We start from the raw sequence: 19,225 nt of genomic DNA, 5'->3' as shown, positions 1-19,225 counted from the left end.
TTTGGATTTTATTATATTCTAAATAAATCAAAATTTGCATCCAAATCATTTATACTATCAGAATTTTGCATTAATGCAATTAAATTTGCATTGCAACCAAATACAGCCTAATAGTCAAAACAGACTCAAAATTCCTAGGGTCCAGCCTAATACTATCAGCTTCTGCTTCCTCACCCTTCTAATAATTGGTGTATGCGCAGAAAATAATTACTTAGTTTTATTAATTTTTATAAAGACGAAAACTAAAATTTCTCTCAAATACCCGGGTCCCATCAATTCCCCCACAACCCCGTTATGAATTTATACAACTATATTTATAAAATTTTTATATATTAAAAGTAATATATTATAATATAATCGGATTTCAAATTTTAATTGAACTGGATGGGTTTAAATCTACCTCCAATCCAACTATTAATCTATGCAAATTATAAAATTTGAATCAATTTTGATTTTATAAATAGCTCATTCGAATCCAATATATTCTGTGACTTGCCCATTAAACTTTGTCAAACTTGGGCCTAGTTTTAGCCCTTAACATGGTGGTATTAAGATGGACCTATCCCATAATCGCCCCTATCATTAAGGCTGTAAATGAATCAATTATATGTAATTCAATTTTGATTGCAGTAAATATATATATATATATATATATATATATCTGAATTTAATTTTCTAATTCAGTATGTTTTGTTATGACAAAAAGAGGGATATTTGAATCCAATTCTTACCGTATCAAATTCTGATTCAAAGAGATCATATCCAACTTATTTGTAGCCTACCTACTATTCTCTTAGGCTATGTTTGGTTTGAAGGAAAATGTAAGGAAGGGAAAGGTAAGAAAATCTTTACAAACCTTGTATTGGTTTTCTTGTCTTTCCCTTCCTTTCCATATCTTTTTCCTTCAAACCAAACATAGCCTTAGTGAAAAGGATAATTTGAATTTGATTGGATTTGAAAATCCTAGTTTGGATCCAAATCTTATCAGATTAATATCAAATTCGGATTTAATCTGATTCTACTCCAATTTTTAAAAATAAAGAAAAATTTAATAACTTTATATATACATATAATATTAAATATATTTATATAAATTTATGTAGTATATAAACATATACAACTATATTCATATATAATTATATAAATTTTATATATTGAGCTCAATATATATTATAACATAATTAGATCATATGCGGTTAAATCCACTTCCAATCCATTTGTTAATCAGATGCAAATTATAAAATTTAAATCTAACCCGATTTATGTACATAGCTCATCCAAATCCAATATATTTTATGACTTACCCAAATCTAAACTCTACCTAACTTGGGCCTAGGTTATAGCCAGGCTCAACCATCACCTATACCGTTTCCTTGCCCATTACACCTAGGACTCGAATTGGATTCAACAAAATCCAAATCCAATTCAATTGGCAGAGGTGGGAATTCGAATCCCATCTAGTTTCAAGACCCTAGTTCGAACTCAAATCATATTGGAGTTCCTTTTTTAAAAATAAAGAAAAAATTAATGACTTTTTAAATTATATAATAATAATAATAAATATTAAATATGTTATATATAAACTTATATAGTGTAATATATATAATTATATATATTTCTATATATTAAATTCAATATACGTTATAATATAACCAGATTCCTATTTAATTAGACAGGATGGAGTTTTATCCCATCTTGATTATTAATTAGATGTAGATTATAAAATCTGAATCTAATGCGATTATTAAATAATTTATCCAATGAATTAGAGATAATTGGATAGACTGTTGGACTTTTAAAGTTGATTGGCCTAATTAAACCCACCCAATTCCAACAAAAGAATTGTCTTTAGTTCATTGGAAATCGAGATATTTTGTGACTTGTTCAAAGCTGAACTATGATTCTGATATACTTAAGCCTATATTGTAGCCCTTAACATAGTTGCTAAGACTAGGGGTGTCAATTGGACTGGATTTGGTCCAATCCGGTCCAGTCCAATGTGAGTCCATTACAAATAGACCTGGTTCAATCCAGTCCAGTGAATATTTTGGACTGGTCCAGAGACTGTCCAATCTATTTAAATTCCTGTTTATTTAGATTGGTTTCAACTCAAACCTGGTCTATTGACACCTATGTTCTTATTTTCTATCAATAGATCAGCTATTGGTTCAATCCAATATAAATTTATTATGAACGGACCAGGTCCAATCCAATATTTCATATTAGTCCATCCAGTTCGTCCAAATTCAATATGTCTTATTGGTCCGTCCAAACCGTCCAAATAGATTTTAATTTGGACGGAGTCCAACCCAAAACAAACCATGTCTTATTGGTCCATTGACACCCCTAGCTAAGACAAGCCTAGCCATGATCAAACATGCCGTTCCCTTGCCCCATTACACCTAAGGCTGTAAATGGATCAGGCTTGGATCAGATTCATCAAAATTCGAATTTATTCCAATTAGCAAAAAGGGGAGTCTGAATTCGAATAAAAGCCAATTTGAAGATCCAACCTAGTTCAGATTTGAAATCCTATTAACAGCCCTAATCATACCAACCCAAGTGGAAACCATTCCAATTATAATTAATAATTAATTATAATTATAATGACACATATATAGGGGAGGTTTAAGTGTAAAATATGTTAAAAATTTTTTCCATATGATAATAGTAATTAGGTTGTCATTCTCCAATCTATAAAAAATTGTCTATTGCATTTCAAAAAATAAATAATATAATGAAAAAAATAAAGAGGCAGGTAAATAAGAGGTGTATAGTAATTAAAACATGAAAATATGAAAAAATCGAGACAATTGCAAAGTTACAATGCATTGATTAATCAAAATGTAAAATAATATTAAAAACAATTCGTCATAACTTTTTTTTTGAAAAGTGACTAAAATAACATTTGAAAATAGCTCATTCTCTCACTATTTTTTCCAAGCGTTGAATCTTTCTCTCCTTTATTCTCCTTGGTTTTCTCCCCCACCCTCTCTCTCTATACCAATGGGATGAAACATTCTTTGATTCTATTTGAAACAACTTTTGACTAATGGTTGGAGTAAATTGTTTTTCTCATTATAGGTTTTTATGCTTGGTTGGCCGTAAAAATGCTTATCTAAGAAAGACTTCTTTGAAATACCTTGATCTTATTGGGAAAGATTGAATCCAGATATGAAATAGAGAGCTAAAAAGTTATTTTTCTTCCTTCCGCTTTGAATTTGAAAAGAACTTGTAATTGATTGTATTTCTCAAATGATTTGGTGTGAGGCCGAAAGAGAGCCTCTCAAGTGTACATGTGGGACTGTAAAAAAGAACCCCTTTCTCCCTAGGCAAGGCTATTTATAGCCTATAACAAGGCTGCCACCTCAGGCCTCTTTGTAATTAGCAATCCACTTGGACTAAAAGAATGTGACCTACATTAATGTATTAAATAGATGTTATCCCCTACAAGCAAAAGCTCTGGACATTACTTTGAAGACAAGGGCATTTAGTCTTGCATTAGTAGAACTTTCCCATGGATTTAATAAACATGTATGGGAGATATTTCCAATATGCGACTGGATGATATGTGTACAAATTTTTTGCTTTCAGAAAATTAGGGTTCTGTGTTAGAAGCCTTTTAACATTTCTGTACTGTTTTTTTCTATGAATTTCTGGGACTTTACCCCTTTTCTAAGCACTATATTCATTGCAAACAAAGACATGTGCAACCAGCTACAAAACCAATAAATGATGAAACATGCCAATGATCCATAGGTGAAGGGCCTCAGGTGAACATATCAATGGCATAATCTCCCCTAGATGGTGTTTAGTACTATGTCCACTTCCCATTTTGTTTGGTTATAGAATGTACCACGACAATTACAAATTTTGGAACACACTAATGTTGTGTTTGGTACCATTGCCACTTCTAGTTGCAACATTTTAGGTTGGTCAATACAAATGTTCTGAGTTAACAATACAACATTTGGTACCATTGCCTTTTCTTTGGTAAACATCAAATTTAGTGTTTTAATTATAAATGCCAACATCCAATTCAGTGCCAATATTTTTTAATAGAAGTGGTTACCTGGTGTGATGTGACAACAATTTCTCAAAAATTTGTATCGACCAACATAAAACATTGCAAGTATAAATGGCAATGGTACCAAATAAAACAAAAAATCTTTTGTTCCATAATACAACACCAAAGACAATGCCTAGGGACACTCAACATTGATTTGGCTAGACGTTTCAAAACCATATTATTTTTGAGTTTGGATTTGATCCTCACTGAACCGTTCTCACGGCCTTTTGCTGCCATACATTGGGAACATCTCAGTATTTGTATGTTATTTTTCATGGAGAGATATTTTCAATGCACAACTGCAAGAGACTATGAGGACGGTCTTGTGAGTGCATTATTTTCATTATCTAGTTTAAAGCACCTAATTTTTAAGCTAAAACCAGAAAATCGAAAGAAAATCCACTTGAAAACTTGTTTTTTCAATGAAAAGACAAGTTTATTATTTTCAAGGCCTGTAAAACGGATTGGGTCAAATTGTCTAGATGCAAAATTGATTTTTGTAATATTTCGATTCCAATCGAATCTACTGGTATCAAGTGGAAAAGTAAATTTGTTTTTTCATCTATAAAACCGTTTTTAACTATGATTTGCACCCCTACCTGATGCAAAATTTGTACTTTCTGTTTCTATCTCTCTTGCACTCGTTAGCAATATATATCTTGCATCTCAAACACCAATACAAAATTTATATTTTATCCAATTAGGCTCAGTTTGGAAGGAGTACAAATACAAATGTGTAGAGTGCAAAACTATGTATTCTGTATTATTTTGTATGTATTTGTACTGTACATATTTGTATTTATACTCCTAAAGCCTTATGAACTGATCAAATTCGGATCACCTTAACCAGATCAAATTTGGATTTAAATTCGCAGCCTATATACCATTTTTAGCTCTATCAATATTTTTAAAAATCCGGATCTTCTAAAAGCAATATTGTAACACAGGCTAATAGCACCCAATCAGAAGTAACAGTTGCCTTTGCCACACATCTGGTAACAGTAAAGGTTGCTGACATGTTTATTTCTGATTGGTGACACTAGCTCCTGTTACACATCTTGCTTTTAGCATACCTAGAAGGTGGAGACTACAAAGGATGTGGAAATTACAAATAATTAATTTCATTACAACCACATAAATTGATTATAAGAATGTTATCTAACTGAAATTTCAAATGAATGAGGAAAAAAAATACAGAATACAAGCACTGGTGTCAAACCTACTCAACATTGGCATTGACACAGGTATAGTAAGGAACTCGACATAGCAATGACATGGATGACTGAACAATAGTCAAGACTTCCGAGACAACAGCGGCTCTGATTGAGGGTTTGTCTCCCCACCTCGCTGTTCCCAGAGCCTCTGGAAAAAGCTTGATTGCATATCAGGTGTTTGAACAACTGTCCCCTCTGTTGCTTCTAACATTCTTGGGTCCTGGCCACCAGACTCTAGTTCAGGGCCAGGTTCATCTTCTGATTGTCGTTTCCATAACCTCTGAAAGAAACTTGGTTTCTTTTGTTGTGACAAGTCTGCTATCTTTGGTGTTGTTTCTTTTAAGTTCTCCACATGTTGAAGGCAGACCTGAACAGCATCATGGACTCTCACAAAACACCACTCCTTTCCAATTAATTGGACTAAGTCAGATCTTGATAGAGTCAGAAGAACATCACGATTGGGGTTGGCAATTGCTATCTGCAAAAGAACCCACAAGTTTGATGAGAAACTCTGCTGTTGCAATCCCCCAAGATCCAAAAACTAAAAACCAGTGCTGTCAGACTCTGACCAGGTTGGACAGTTAAATTGGTGACTTGACCTAGTGAGCTTTCAAGATTCCAGTTAATTGATGGTTTTCACTATCAGAATGAGCTGACGGCAGGTTAACCAGTAAAATGCGACCTAGTGAGCTTGAACAGCACTAGAATCTATATCCGAGTCTGACAACATTGCTAAAAACAATCATCCACAATTCTTTACCTGGATGTCCCGTAATTTGTACTCCTGATGCAAGTCCTTTAGAGCTTGAACAGCACTAGAATCTATATATGTAACAGCTACAAGCAAAGACATTTTAACTATCAGGTATTGGTTGCTGTCAATTGTCTTAGTGTGCACAAATTTCTCCTACAAAAACACCGCCAGTATGCAATTGAAAAAAAAAAAAGACGGGGGGAATCGTGCAAGAATGCAAACAACTAATCATCATGAAATGCGATGATGGAAGCTCAAAGATAAATAAGAGACAAAATATTTAATCTTTTGTTGCATGCATGCTTCAAAATGGGTGTAGTTTTCATGCTGGCCACTAAAAATTTAGTCTAAGATCTGTTTCAGACGTTCTTGCCACATCTGTGACAAAGATTTAGATCAATAAAATACATTGCCCATAATTCTTTTGGTTATTTAATTGCATCCAGAAAATAATCAAGCCTTTCAACCTTCAGCAGAATATGGATGGATTCAATTGATTGTTGGGCATGTCAATATAACTCTAATAAAAATCCATCCATTCGTGCATCCCTTGTGGGATTGTCAAGACTGCTGGAATAGACCAACAGAAGGCAGTTAAATCAGTTTTACAAGAGGAGGCCATGTCAGCACAACTAACCATCCACTTGTAACAACTGTAACAATCAAGATTGTAAAATTGTTAGTAGAGCAGAAAAGGGAATAGGACATTGATTCTTTCAGCATTAAACTCTCTCTCTCTCTCTCTCTTTCTCTCTCTTCTTCCAAGAATTCAGGAGGTTGGCCCATCGAAGAGCCCTGAGTTAGGCAGGTTCCTAATAATTTGGTATCAGAGCCAGCATGACCAACACAAGAAACACGTCAGTAGACACCCGAGTGGATCAGATGGAGGTAGAGATCCATCGAATGTCTTCAGATCTCAAAGAAATGAAGGAAGGCTTCACTGCTCTCCTCCTTCGGCTGGAGCAGGGGGCAATGAACATTGACAGAGGAAGAGAAGAAGAGCGCAACAATGAAAACAGCCGCAGAACAGGGGCGGCAACAAGAATAGCCAAAATCGACTTCCCCATCTTCTCAGGCGGCGACCCAACTCCCTGGATTCTCAGAGCCGAAAGGTATTTCGATTACCATGAAACACCGGGGCAAGATAGGGTAGCTCTGGCTTCTGCGCATCTTGAAGGGGAAGCTATCCTCTAGTTTCAATGGTACCGAAGGGGGCACCCTCGTCAAACCTGGGCAGACTTCATGGACACCATGACTGTCCGTTTTGGATCATCTGGGTTCGAAGATCTTGATGAAAATTTGGCAAAGCTGCGGCAGGTGGGATTAGTAAAAGAATACCAGATGGAGTTCGAAAGGCTGGCCGTGAGAGTCCAAGGGTGGACGGAGAAGGCATTGGTGGGAAGCTTCGTCGGCGGCCTAAAAGAAGAACTGCAACTGGAAGTGAAAGCGATGCAGCCCACTTCGGTCATCAATGCGGCAGCACTAGCCAGATTGTATGAGGACAAGTTCAGTCGAGCAAGAAAGGTGCAGCGACCATGGGGTCCCGGAGCAAGAAGGGAGCAAGAAAGGACGACAGCACCAGACAAGGAGGAAGGAGTACTGGGCCCAGGCCCACTGGTTCCTTTCAAACGGCTGACCTGGGTAGAGATGCAAGCCCGCAGAGAATCTAACCCGGGCCATCGCTGCAAGAAACAACAAGCGTTTCTCCTCCAAACAGATGCCGAAGAGGAAGACGACATCACCGGTTGCGGAGAATCTAACACAGGGGGGGAAATACAATCCAATGGCACACCTGAAATATCCTTACAAGCCCTTACGGGACTTGCGTCCCCTCAGACAATGAGAGTTGCAGGGCTGATCCTAGGACGCCAAGTGTCAATCCTCATAGATAGTGGCAGCTCCCTTAACTTCATAACTCAAGTCTTGGTGGATAAAATGGGACTTCCGGTTCAACCAACAATGGCCTTTACAGTTCATGTGGCCAACGGTAACAGCCTATCTTGCAATAGCATTTGCATGGGCCTACCACTAAAGATTCAAGGTCATCAGTTTGCGGTGGACCTATATCCTCTCCATCTCAGTGGAGCGGACGTGGTGCTAGGCATTCAATGGTTAAGATAGATAGAACCCGTGGTCTGTGACTGGGCCCGTCTCACCATGGACTTCACATCGGGAAACTCTACAATCCATCTACAAGGGCAAACATGCAAAGGCCCAAGGCCCATCAATCTTGCAACACTGACAAAGCAAAGAGGAGATCCATATCAGCCCATATTCATGCACATGGACTCAAATTGAACCCGACCATCCTTAGATAACAGCAGCCCAGATGGGCCTAGAGACTTCCAAAGCCGCCTACAACAACTCCTTCAGCACTATGGCAATGTGTTCAAAGAACCCCAAGGACTGCCACCACGCCGGGAGCATGACCACCGCATCCCCCTCATGCCGGGATCAGCCCCGACCAATGTAAGACCCTACCGATACCCTTACTTTCAGAAATCTGAAATCGAGAAGCAAGTTCAAGATATGCTTAAGCAAGGGATAATACGGCCCGGTCACAACCCATTCTCGTCACCGGTACTATTAGTCAAGAAAAAGGATGGAACGTGGCGATTTTGTATTGATTACAGAGTCCTTAACAGCATCACCATTAAAGACCGATTCCCGATACCAGTCATTGATGAGCTGCTTGATGAACTCAGTCAAGCCACCATATTCTCAAAACTGGATTTACGAGCTAGGTATCATCAAATAAGGGTACATAGGGAGGATGTTCACAAAATGGCTTTCAGGAAACATGATGGCCACTATGAGTTCCGGGTCATGCCATTTGGGCTGACCAATGCTCCAGCCACATTTCAAGCATTGATGAATGACATTCCAGCCATATTTACGTAAGTTCATCCTTGTTTTCTTTGATGACATATTGGTCTACAACCCCAATTGGGAGGAACATCTGAACCATCTACAGGTCACCCTTGCAACACTTGAGGCCCACCAGTTGTTCGCTAAAGAGTCCAAGTGCTCCTTTGGACAAAACCAAGTTCACTACTTGGGACATGTTGTAGAAAAGGGGACTGTAGCGGCTGACCCAGATAAAATCTCCAGTATACTGGGCTGGCTGCAACCCAGATGTGTGAAAGAATTGAGGGCCTTCTTGGGACTGTCCGGGTACTACCGCCGCTTCATCAAAAACTACGGCCTAATAGCTATCCCATTGACCCAATTGCTGAAACAAGACGCTTTTAACTGGTCAAACCAGGCCCAACAAGCTTTTGAGCAATTGAAACAGGCAGTTGCGAGCCCTCCAACATTAGCACTGCCGATTTCACAAAAGATTTCATCATTGAGTGTTATGCCTCCGGTCAAGGCGTTGGGGCTGTTTTCATGCAAGAGGGGCGACCACTAGCCTTTTTCAGCAAGGCCTTAACATCACAAAAGTGGGCCAAATCGGTTTATGAGCGAGAATTAATAGCAATAGTCTTAGCAGTCCAACGTTGGCGATCCTACTTGATCGGTAGACGGTTCACAATTCAGACCGACCATCAAAGTCTGAAGTTCTTATTGGATCAATCAGTTCTATCCCCGGAACAGCAACGCTGGATATCCAAGCTACTGGGGTACGACTACAGAATTGAATACAAAGTAGGGGCTGCTAACCGAGTGGCGGACGCCCTCTCACAGCACCCACAGTCATTTCAGTTACTAGTATCTTCCCCAACTTCTCCACTCCTGGACCTACTGCGAAAAGAAGCCCAATCCTATAAGGAGTTACAGCAGTTGAAGGTCCAAGTATTGGCAAATCCCTCACTGCACCCTGGGTACACAATTAAGAATGATCTACTCTTCTTCAAAGGACGCCTGGAAATCCCGACAGCCTCTGCTCATCTCAGGAAGCTCCTGGAATTATTCCATGCCTCACCCACGGGTGGCCACTCCGGCATCCTACGAACACAAAAGCGCATCGCCACACAATTTCATTGGAAAGGCATGCATACATCTATCCAGAACTTCATAGCCGGGTGTGCAGTATGCCAACAAAACAAGTCAGCCACTACAACACCAGCAGCCCTCTTGCAACCACTCCCAATACCAACCCAAGTCTGGGATGATATATCAATGGATTTCATCATGGGATTGCCCGTTTCTGCCGGCAAAATAGTTATCCTTGTGGTAGTAGATAGACTGACAAAATACAGTCATTTCCTACCTCTATCACACCCATTTACAACAGCCACAGTTGCTGAATTATTCCTCCGGGAATTGTGCGCCTACATGGGCTCCCTAGCTCAATTGTATCAGACAGGGACCCTATCTTTATGAGCCGTTTCTAGGCTGAGCTTTTCCGCCTACACGGGGTTAAACTATTCAAGTCAACTAGCTACCACTCCCAATCTGATGGACAGACAGAGGCGGTTAACAAGAGTCTCGAAACATATCTGAGATGCTTCGCGGGAGATCGACCAAGACAATGGGTGAAGTGGATTCACTGGGCCAAATGGTGGTACAACACCACTTTCCATAGCGCTGCGGGGATGACACCCTTCAGAGCTTTATATGGTCGGGACCCTCCCCCTCTACTTCCTTATGAAAAAGGAACCACCACAGTAGCGGCCGTTGAAGAACAGCTAACGCAACGGGATGAGGTGCTAAGGGAACTGAGACATCATCTCTTACAGGCACAGCAATGGATGAAGCACACCTATGATAAACACCACAAGAATGTCCAATATGAAGTAGGTGATTGGGTGTTTCTCAAATTACAACCCTTCAGGCAGATTTCAGTTGCAAGCCGACAGTGGAACAAACTCAGCCCGCGCTATTTTGGCCCATTTAAAATCTTGGAGAGAATAGGATCAGTGGCCTACAAACTGGACCTTCTGGCAACATCCAAACTGCACCCTGTATTCCATATCTACTTACTGAAGAAGGGGCCGAAGTCAGGAGTCATTACAAGTGTGACCCTTCCCATATTTTCAGAAGAAGGACAAGTGCAGACTGAGCCAGCCCGCATCATTGATTTCAGATGGGTGTGCCGGGGAGGCAGAGTCATACCAGAGGCATTAGTTGTTTGGTCTAACCTTCCAGAAGAGGATGCAACCTGGGAATCCTACTTAGATCTGCAATCAAATTTTCCGACATTAGACCTTGAGGGAAAGGTCACTCTAAAGGAAGGGGGGATTGTCAAGACTGCTGGAACAGACCAACAGAAGGCAGTTAATCAGTTTTACAAGAGGAGGCCACGTCAGCACAACTAACCATCCACTTGTAACAACTGCCTTGTAACAACTGTAACAATCAAGATTGTAAAACTATAAGTAGTAGAGCAGAAAAGGGAATAGGACATTGATTCTTTCAGCATTAAACTCTTTCTCTCCCTCTCTCTCTCTTTCTCTCTCTTCTTCCAAGAATTCAGGAGGTTGGCCCCTCGAAGAGCCCTGAGTTAGGCAGGTTCCTAACAGGGATTGAGTATATTTATATTTATCTAGAAATTAATTAACTTTCTTATTCTTGTTACTGTTAAAAATAACAAGTTTAAACCATAGAATGGGCCTTTTTATGGCACTGTATTTTTTTTTTCAAGTTTCAACCAACTATACATTTGCAAATGGTAATATTTTTTGAAGGGGAAAACATTTTACTGACATACATATAAAAGTTGTTAGCAGGGAACATGACTTTAGAAATTCTGTTAGCAACCATTCAAAGTGCAGGTGCACATAGGCCTGAACCACAGTAAAGCTAAGGCCAGCCCTTCACCTTAAGGAACAAAAAAAGGGCAGTGCTGAACTCATCACAGGCCACAGAAGAAGGAACCAATACCATATAAGTGGGCTACTCATTATACTGGAGCTGTTCCTTTACTTCCCCTTTTTGTAGTTAAAAGAAGAGAAAAAGCAAAAGAGAAAAAACAAGACAATTTGGTGCTCAAGATCAAGCCCAAAATTCAAATGACTTGATTGGTCCTTGAAGGTGATTCAGAGGTGGTGGTTAGATGGCTAAAGGAAGACAATGGTAGCATGTGGAGCTATAGCAATGAAAGGAAAAAATTCAAATGGCTTGCTAGGGATATTGAGGTGAAGTACAGCTGGGTGAAAAGAAATGCCAACTCACTTGCTGATGGATAAGCCAAGCAAGGGGTGAGTAGGGTGTCTTCTTTGTACTTTAATGGTGGGGAGTTAAGTCATTTTACCTCTCCTATCTCTTGTAATCTTTAATAAAGTTTATTGTTATTGGAAAAAAAATCAAGGCCAACCTGATATACAATTGTTTGCCCCCACTTAATGTAGCCAAGCTCAGTCTGAAGCAGGATGAACTCAAGCACCCATCAGAATGGCCAAGTTCATGCCAAGCACCCATCAGAATGGTCAAGTTCATGTGCATGGTAATTGAATCAGAAATGTTATTTATCAAAAAAAAAAAATCAGAAATGTTCAAGTTGATAAATTTTCTAAAACATACATGCTATTTCTATGTTTTTCTAAATTCGGACATAAAGGCTTGACAAAGTGAGACTTACGTGACAACTCTATAATCACAAAATAGACTCTTTCAACTTCTGGTCCACGTTTCCTAGTTCCATGTGTATTGATTTCATACTCCCGCAGCCTGATAAAGAACAACTAAGTGTAAATCTTATTTCTTTAGTCACAGGATAATCAAATAATCAATTAAAATTTATTTTTACAGATGAGTGTCTTTGGTCTTAGGAATTTCTGTTTTCTATTTTTTTTGTGCAGTTTTAAAGAAGCATTCATCCTTTACCTGTCTTTTATGTAACTTATATTTGCAAAGTAAATAGGTGCATCAATCCGAACAATCACAATCCCATTGTATGTATATGCTTCGGGGTACTGTTGGATGTTTCTATATATAGTGGTTCCAGGAAGACGCCCCAAGATAGCTGAAATGAAAATGGTAAGAACTCATCAAACCACAAACATATCTTAAATTGTTGATTCTCGTATTCAGATAATGGACATGACATTTCTTGAATTATTAAGTACAAACCATAAAAAGTAATAGATTGATCACAACGAATCAATGTTCATATAGTTGAAAGACTATGGCTAGCAAACACATGATCCTTAGAAGGTAAAATAGTGGCAGCAAGAACCATCCAACATGCAGATTTGTTTATTTGGTATTGATCTTACAATGCTAGAATTCTACTCACCAATATGCGGGTTTGCTGATTCATGGATGACGAATGCAAGGGAGACACCCACCTACAATGCCAATATCCTGTCTTGGGTTAGTAAGACTGAAACTTTCTACATTTTCAACAATTGAGACAATCAAGAGAGATGTTCTCAAGACAAGTATTCAATATGGAGACAAAGCTTTGATCTAGTTGAGTATTCAATATGGTGTTTAATGTATAATTTGTGAGGCTCCCAATCTAATTGAGATGTTGAATAGTTTCACTCTTGTGCATCCTAAGTTTCAATTGACTGATTTAATATCAATTAGATTTATGACTTTGATCCTGAAGAGTGATGAAGTGTCCAACAAGAAAGCTTTTAATTAGTTCGTGTATTAGCTCCCACCTAGTGTTTTAAAAACAAATCCGGCAATGGAACCACTTTTCCTCCAGGTAGTGGGCAGCAGTTTAACCATTTGGGTCAAATGGATCAACTGTCATAAATTATAAATAAATAATATTAAAATAGATAAAAATTTAGTAAAAAAATACAGAAAAAATTGGGCATGTTTATAGTATTATATATTCATCATATTAAATAAAAAATAAGTATAGAAAATAAGAATTATTGTTGTTAATGATGGAAATAGCTAAAGATATAGAAAAAATGCAGAAAAGAAATAAAGGACAAAAAGAATACTGAGAGGCGAGAGGACTGAGAGCCCAAAAAGAATACTGCAGGCGTGCAGTATGTTATTATTTATACTAGGATGGCCGTACAACTTAAAGAATGAAGAAATTACAAAAGTACCCTTGCGGTACCAAACATACATACAACAACATCTGTCAACATTCCCCCTCAAGTTGGAGCATAGATATCAATCATGCCCAACTTGTCACAAAGATCATGATGTCTTGAGTGGTGTAGTCCTTTTGTAAAGATGTCTGCAAGTTGGTTCTCAGAGCTGACATAGGGAGTACACACTTCGCCTGTGATGACTTTCTCTCTGATAAAATGCTTGTCAACTTCGATGTGTTTTGTTCTATCATGTAGCACTGGGTTAGCAGCAATGTTTATGGCTGCTTTGTTATCACTGAATAGAGTCATAGGCTTGTCCACTGGGAAACCCAACTCACCCAACAGATTCTTTATCCACATACTTTCAGCTACTCCGTGAGCCATTGCACGATATTCAGCTTCAGCACTGGATCTAGCCACCACATTTTTCTTTTTACTTCTCCAGATTACAAGGTTCCCTCCTATAAAGGTGCAGTAGCCACTAGTAGACTTTCTGCCATTTTAAGATCCAGCCCAATCTGCATCTGTATACACTTCAAATTTCAAATGCCCGTGTCTTTGAAATAACAAGCCAGCACTAGGAAACCTTTTTAGATATCAGAGGATTCTTTCTGCTGCTTCAAGATGAGTGGACTTAGGTGCATGCATGAACTGGATAAGGACACCAACAGCATAAGCAATGTCTGGGCGGGTCATAGAAAGATATAACAATCTCCCTACAAGTCTCTGAAACTGTTTTACATCCTTGAGAGGTTCACCTTGGCTGTCACCTAATTTATGGTTGGGATCAATGGGAGAGTCAACTGGCTTCACTCCCATCTTTCCAGTGTCCTGAAGTAAATCTAGGACATATTCCCTTTGGGAAATGAAGATACCCCTTTTTGAGCGGGCAACTTCAATTCCAAGGAAGTATCTGGGAGGCCTAGATCCTTCACTTCAAACTGAGTGGCAAGGAAACTCTTCAACCTCTGGATTTCATCCTTCCAGTCACCAGTAACAATTATATCATCAACATATACTATTAAAGCAGCCATTTTACCTTCTCCTCTTGTTTACAAGTAGACGATTCTGCCTGTAGTTGATAGATCTTGGCATAGTGTCGCAGTTCTGAATATGTACATTTTGCTTGTTCACAGATCTCATATGCTGTTTCACAAACACAGTGTGGGCAATAGAGACAGCCCCACTGTCAAGGAAGAGAAAAGACCCCAAAAAACAGTTCGTACAACCCCTTAAAACAGCCAAAATATGAGTAACAATACACAGCCTTGTTACAAGGATGTTTTGGCAGGTTTTAACAATCCAAGAAGAAGAGAAAAAACAGCCCAGAAATTTCTGGGTTAAACCAGATTTAATGCAGTCGAAGGTAGTACAGAACAGCTAGGGTTTTCGGACACTTCAACAGTCCAAACACAGTCGAAGATAATACAGAACAACCAGAAACTGAGCACAAATTACAATTCGAGCTTCAACAGTCCAAACACAATCGAGCTTCAATAGTCCAAACACAGTCGAACTTCAGAGCATAAAACTGAGCACAACTTACAGTTCAAGCTTCAACAGTCCAAACACAGTCGAGCTTCAAAAACAGAACCGAGCTGTTCCCACTTCTCCTTCCACCTTTTTTTTTTCTCTGATTCTTCCTGGCCACCGAACCCCTTCCCCAAGAGATTCTAGTCTTGGGCTCGTCCACTGACCTCCAAGAATCAGACTGTATGTGACTAAGCTTCCAGCCCTATGATATTCAGGTTCAGATATGCTCTGATACCATGAAGAAAACTGAAGAGAGGAGAGCTTGAGAGTTCAGCAATGAGGGTCTGAGAATGAGAGTTTCGAACCTACTCTCTCTCAGCACCCTAACATTCTTTTATTAAGATATATTTGAATAATTACAAGGAGGCCCTTAGGTGGGCAAGAATTTACAAAGAACTTAATATAGACAGGATGGGCCCAGAATAAGGCCCATTACAGAAAAGAAACATAAATAACAAGAAAGAATAAACAACCTATGGGCCATTCGGCCCATCTTCTCTACAGCTTGTAAGGCTGAACCGATGTCTGCATCAAAATAGTAGAGGCCTCCATACTCATGACCGCTCCCAATCGTTCTCCTCGTCAATCTGTCCTGGAAGACACAATGAGTAGGAAAAAATGTTATACTACAGTTCAAATTTTTGGTAAGTTTTGAAACAGACAAAAGATTTGAAGTAACATGTAGAATTGATTTAAGAGAGAGGTCCTTGCTTAGGTCAACCACCCCCTTTCCATAGATGGTGGAGAAAGACCCGTCAGCAACTCTCATCTTATCCTAACCAGACAACAAATGATATGAAGAGAATAAGGAGGACATATGTGTCATGTGGTCAGTTGCACCGGAATCAATAACCCAAGAAGTAGAGTCAATAGAGCTAGTTGCACTAAAGGCAGAGACTGTACCTGATATGGCAAGAGAGGTGGAAGTAAAAGAATTATTCCTTAGACGGGCTAATGCCCGACTAAGGACCTCTACCTCACTAGCAGTGAAGCCCAAAGCACCAGCTCCAGAGGAATCGGCAACCTGCCCCATAGGAGAAGAAGACACTGTTGGTATATTCTGTAAGTTGTCACCATTGTTGCTGGTGACAAGATTCCCACTTGCCGCATGACCCTTCTGTTGCTTCTTGTCCTTTCTCAATGCAGCCGGCTTCAGGTGAGGATACAAGATCCAACACTTTTCTTTTACATGTCTCTCACCACCACAATGAGTGCACTTAAGGTGCTTCTAGTCTGGATGTCTGTTTCCCTTAGTAGAGACCAGGGCTGAATGTTCTCCAAATTGTTCAGTTGGTTGAGTCTGAGAGTCAACTTGCATCTCCTTTCTCCTGACTTCTTCATTCCTCACCAGATAATAAACATGGTGTAACTCGGGCAATTCATCTCTCCCTAGAATTTGTGACTTTATACCCTCATACACTGGGTCCAGGCCAGCCAAGAACTTAAAGGCTCTGCTCTCTTCAATTTGCTTATCATGTCTCTCCTTGTCCCTGGCATTTTCCCAATCCAATATCAAGTGATGGTCAAGTTCTTCCCAAAGACCTTCCAGAGTTGCAAAGTATGTTGCAACTGTCATATCCCCTTGCCTTAAGGCAGCAATGTCTTGATTCAATATGTAGATTCTAGCATTGTTTTTCTTCTGTCCATAGGTCTTAGACACCTTTTCCCAAATCTTGGCTGCTGTAGGAAAGTGATGAACAGTCCTGGCAACCCGAGGAGTCATAGAGGCAAGCAACTAGGACATAACTGTGGCATTCTCCTTGCGCCACACAGCATACTCTGCACTGCCAACCTCAGGTTCCTTCTTGTTCCCATCTAAGTAGCCTGTGAGATCACGGGAAGTAATAAAAAGCATTGCAGAAACGGACCACTCCCTGAAGTTGTATTCATCCAGCAACACACTTGTAATCTACAAGCTGTGCAGATTAGGGTTTTCCAGATTTGAAGACCTTGCGGCAGGTCTGTTATCTCTAGAAGAAACCTCTCCGGATATTGAAGACATCTTGACTGCAGCCTTAGTGTAGATGACACTGTTTAAGACTAGCCGAAGAGATCACAGTGCCAAAAAAGAGACTAGTTGCAGAATTGAAGAAGGTTCTGACAGCTCGCAACACTGTTTCAGACTTGCCGCGACTGTTACAGTTCTGAAGCAGTTCAGTTACAACAGCAAATGAGGTGTTCTGGGCTGGTAACTGACCTGAAACTGAGGGCTCTCCACCACTGTGCTATGCAGACTCCACTTGAGCTTCGAGTACTGCAACGGTCTAGTAGGACATCAGCTTCTGGGTCTTACTTCCCTTGCGCCCTACAACCAAGGGAAACCCTTGGTTCGGACCTTGTGTTGTTCTCCTACAACCCTAGGGTTTCACGGCAGCAACCCAGATAAAAAAAGAAAAGAAAGACAGCAAGAGAGAGGAGATGGCGTCGGCTGTAACCAGGAAGGTGCTTAATGCTCTGATACCATGAAAGCTGAAATGCTGTAGCCGAAGCAGTAGAAGAGAGGAGAAGACCAAGAGATGCTGAGAATGTCGAACTGAATGACCCAGTCGACAGTACTATTATTTATATTAGAGTACAGTACAATGTTACAGGAAATGACTGGAATGCCCCTGATTAGTGATGGGACACCCAAACAATTTAAAACACTAAACAAACTTAGGCCCATTAACACAGGCCCAGTACATAACAACTTAAACTCAAATACAGGCTAATAAGAACTCTTATCAGCTGAACCATCAATACATGAAAACCTTCAACCTAACAGATAGGTCACCACCCCCACTCATTCCATTCAGCATTGAGGAAACTCCAGATGTGGCAGAATCTTCACCACTCATGATTTCAGATTTAAAAACAACACCCAAAGGAGGAGCACTGCCTCAAAAAAAAGACTACTGTTGCAGCACACAAACAGGTCCTTATGACCTACGGTTTCACAGGGATCCAAAAACAAACACTGCTGTTGCAGCACATAAACAGGTCCTTATGACCTACGGTTTTACAGGGATCCAAAAAACAAAACACTGCTGTTGCAGCACATAAACAGGTCCTTATGACCTACGGTTTTACAGGGATCATATGACCCCACAACAGAATGGAAGGAGAAAGGTGAAGTTCACCACACACCTAATCGGCAGACCTGGTACAGGTCCAACTTCAGGGCAGCCGAACAATCAATGAGAGCAAAGTAAAAAAAGGTTACTTCAGTCCATCAACAGGGGAGCCGAACAGTCAATGCGAACAAAGTAACAAAAAAAGGTACTTCAGTCGAATACCAGGGCAGCCGAACAACAGATGAACAGTAGATGAACAACAGATAATACCTTCGTGAACATCAGATGATAGCCTCTGAAAGTTTCAGTCAAACATCAGGGGATGAAAACAAAACTTCTCCATGAAAGTTTCAATCGAACATCAGATGGAAATTTCTCCATAAAACAGAACCTTCTCCACGCTGGAAGATGAAAAGTCAGGCAGACTTCTACTTGCTGAAAGCCGAACAGCAGATGGACACAACTGGAAGATGAAGGGACAGACTGCTCGACTTTGGAAGATGAAAAAATCAGACTGCTCGACATCACCCTTCAGGCCTGGATGACCTGCTCTGATACCATGTTGAACAAGAGAAAGAGAGAGAGGAGAGGCGAGAGGACTGAGAGCCCAAAAAGAATACTGCAGGCGTGCAGTATGTTATTATTTATACTAGGAT

General features: G+C 39.8%; 1 protein-coding gene across 2 annotated transcripts in view; it reads right to left on the bottom strand.

Moving 5' to 3' along the window:
- Positions 1-5,168: 5,168 nt before the first annotated feature.
- Positions 5,169-19,225, bottom strand: part of LOC104594642 (sulfate transporter 4.1, chloroplastic-like) — a 47,753-nt gene continuing 33,696 nt past the window's right edge. Inside the window, exons 13-17 of one of the 2 annotated variants that reach the window (XM_010255033.3) lie at positions 13,218-13,269; positions 12,806-12,944; positions 12,561-12,649; positions 6,044-6,120; positions 5,169-5,761 (exon numbers count right to left, since the gene is read on the bottom strand). In XM_010255033.3, the coding sequence (XP_010253335.1) occupies positions 5,363-5,761; positions 6,044-6,120; positions 12,561-12,649; positions 12,806-12,944; positions 13,218-13,269 (756 nt within the window). In that variant the 3' untranslated portion in view covers positions 5,169-5,362. The remainder of the gene's footprint in view (positions 5,762-6,043; positions 6,121-12,560; positions 12,650-12,805; positions 12,945-13,217; positions 13,270-19,225) is intronic. The other variant, XM_010255034.3, reaches the window with a different exon arrangement.

The sequence above is a fragment of the Nelumbo nucifera genome, chromosome 2 (genome assembly GCF_055504915.1).
Source record: "Nelumbo nucifera cultivar China Antique chromosome 2, China Antique-T2T, whole genome shotgun sequence".
Lineage (NCBI taxonomy): Eukaryota > Viridiplantae > Streptophyta > Magnoliopsida > Proteales > Nelumbonaceae > Nelumbo > Nelumbo nucifera.
Note: the sequence above shows the minus strand (reverse complement) of the source record. Positions and strands in the feature narration are given on the sequence as shown.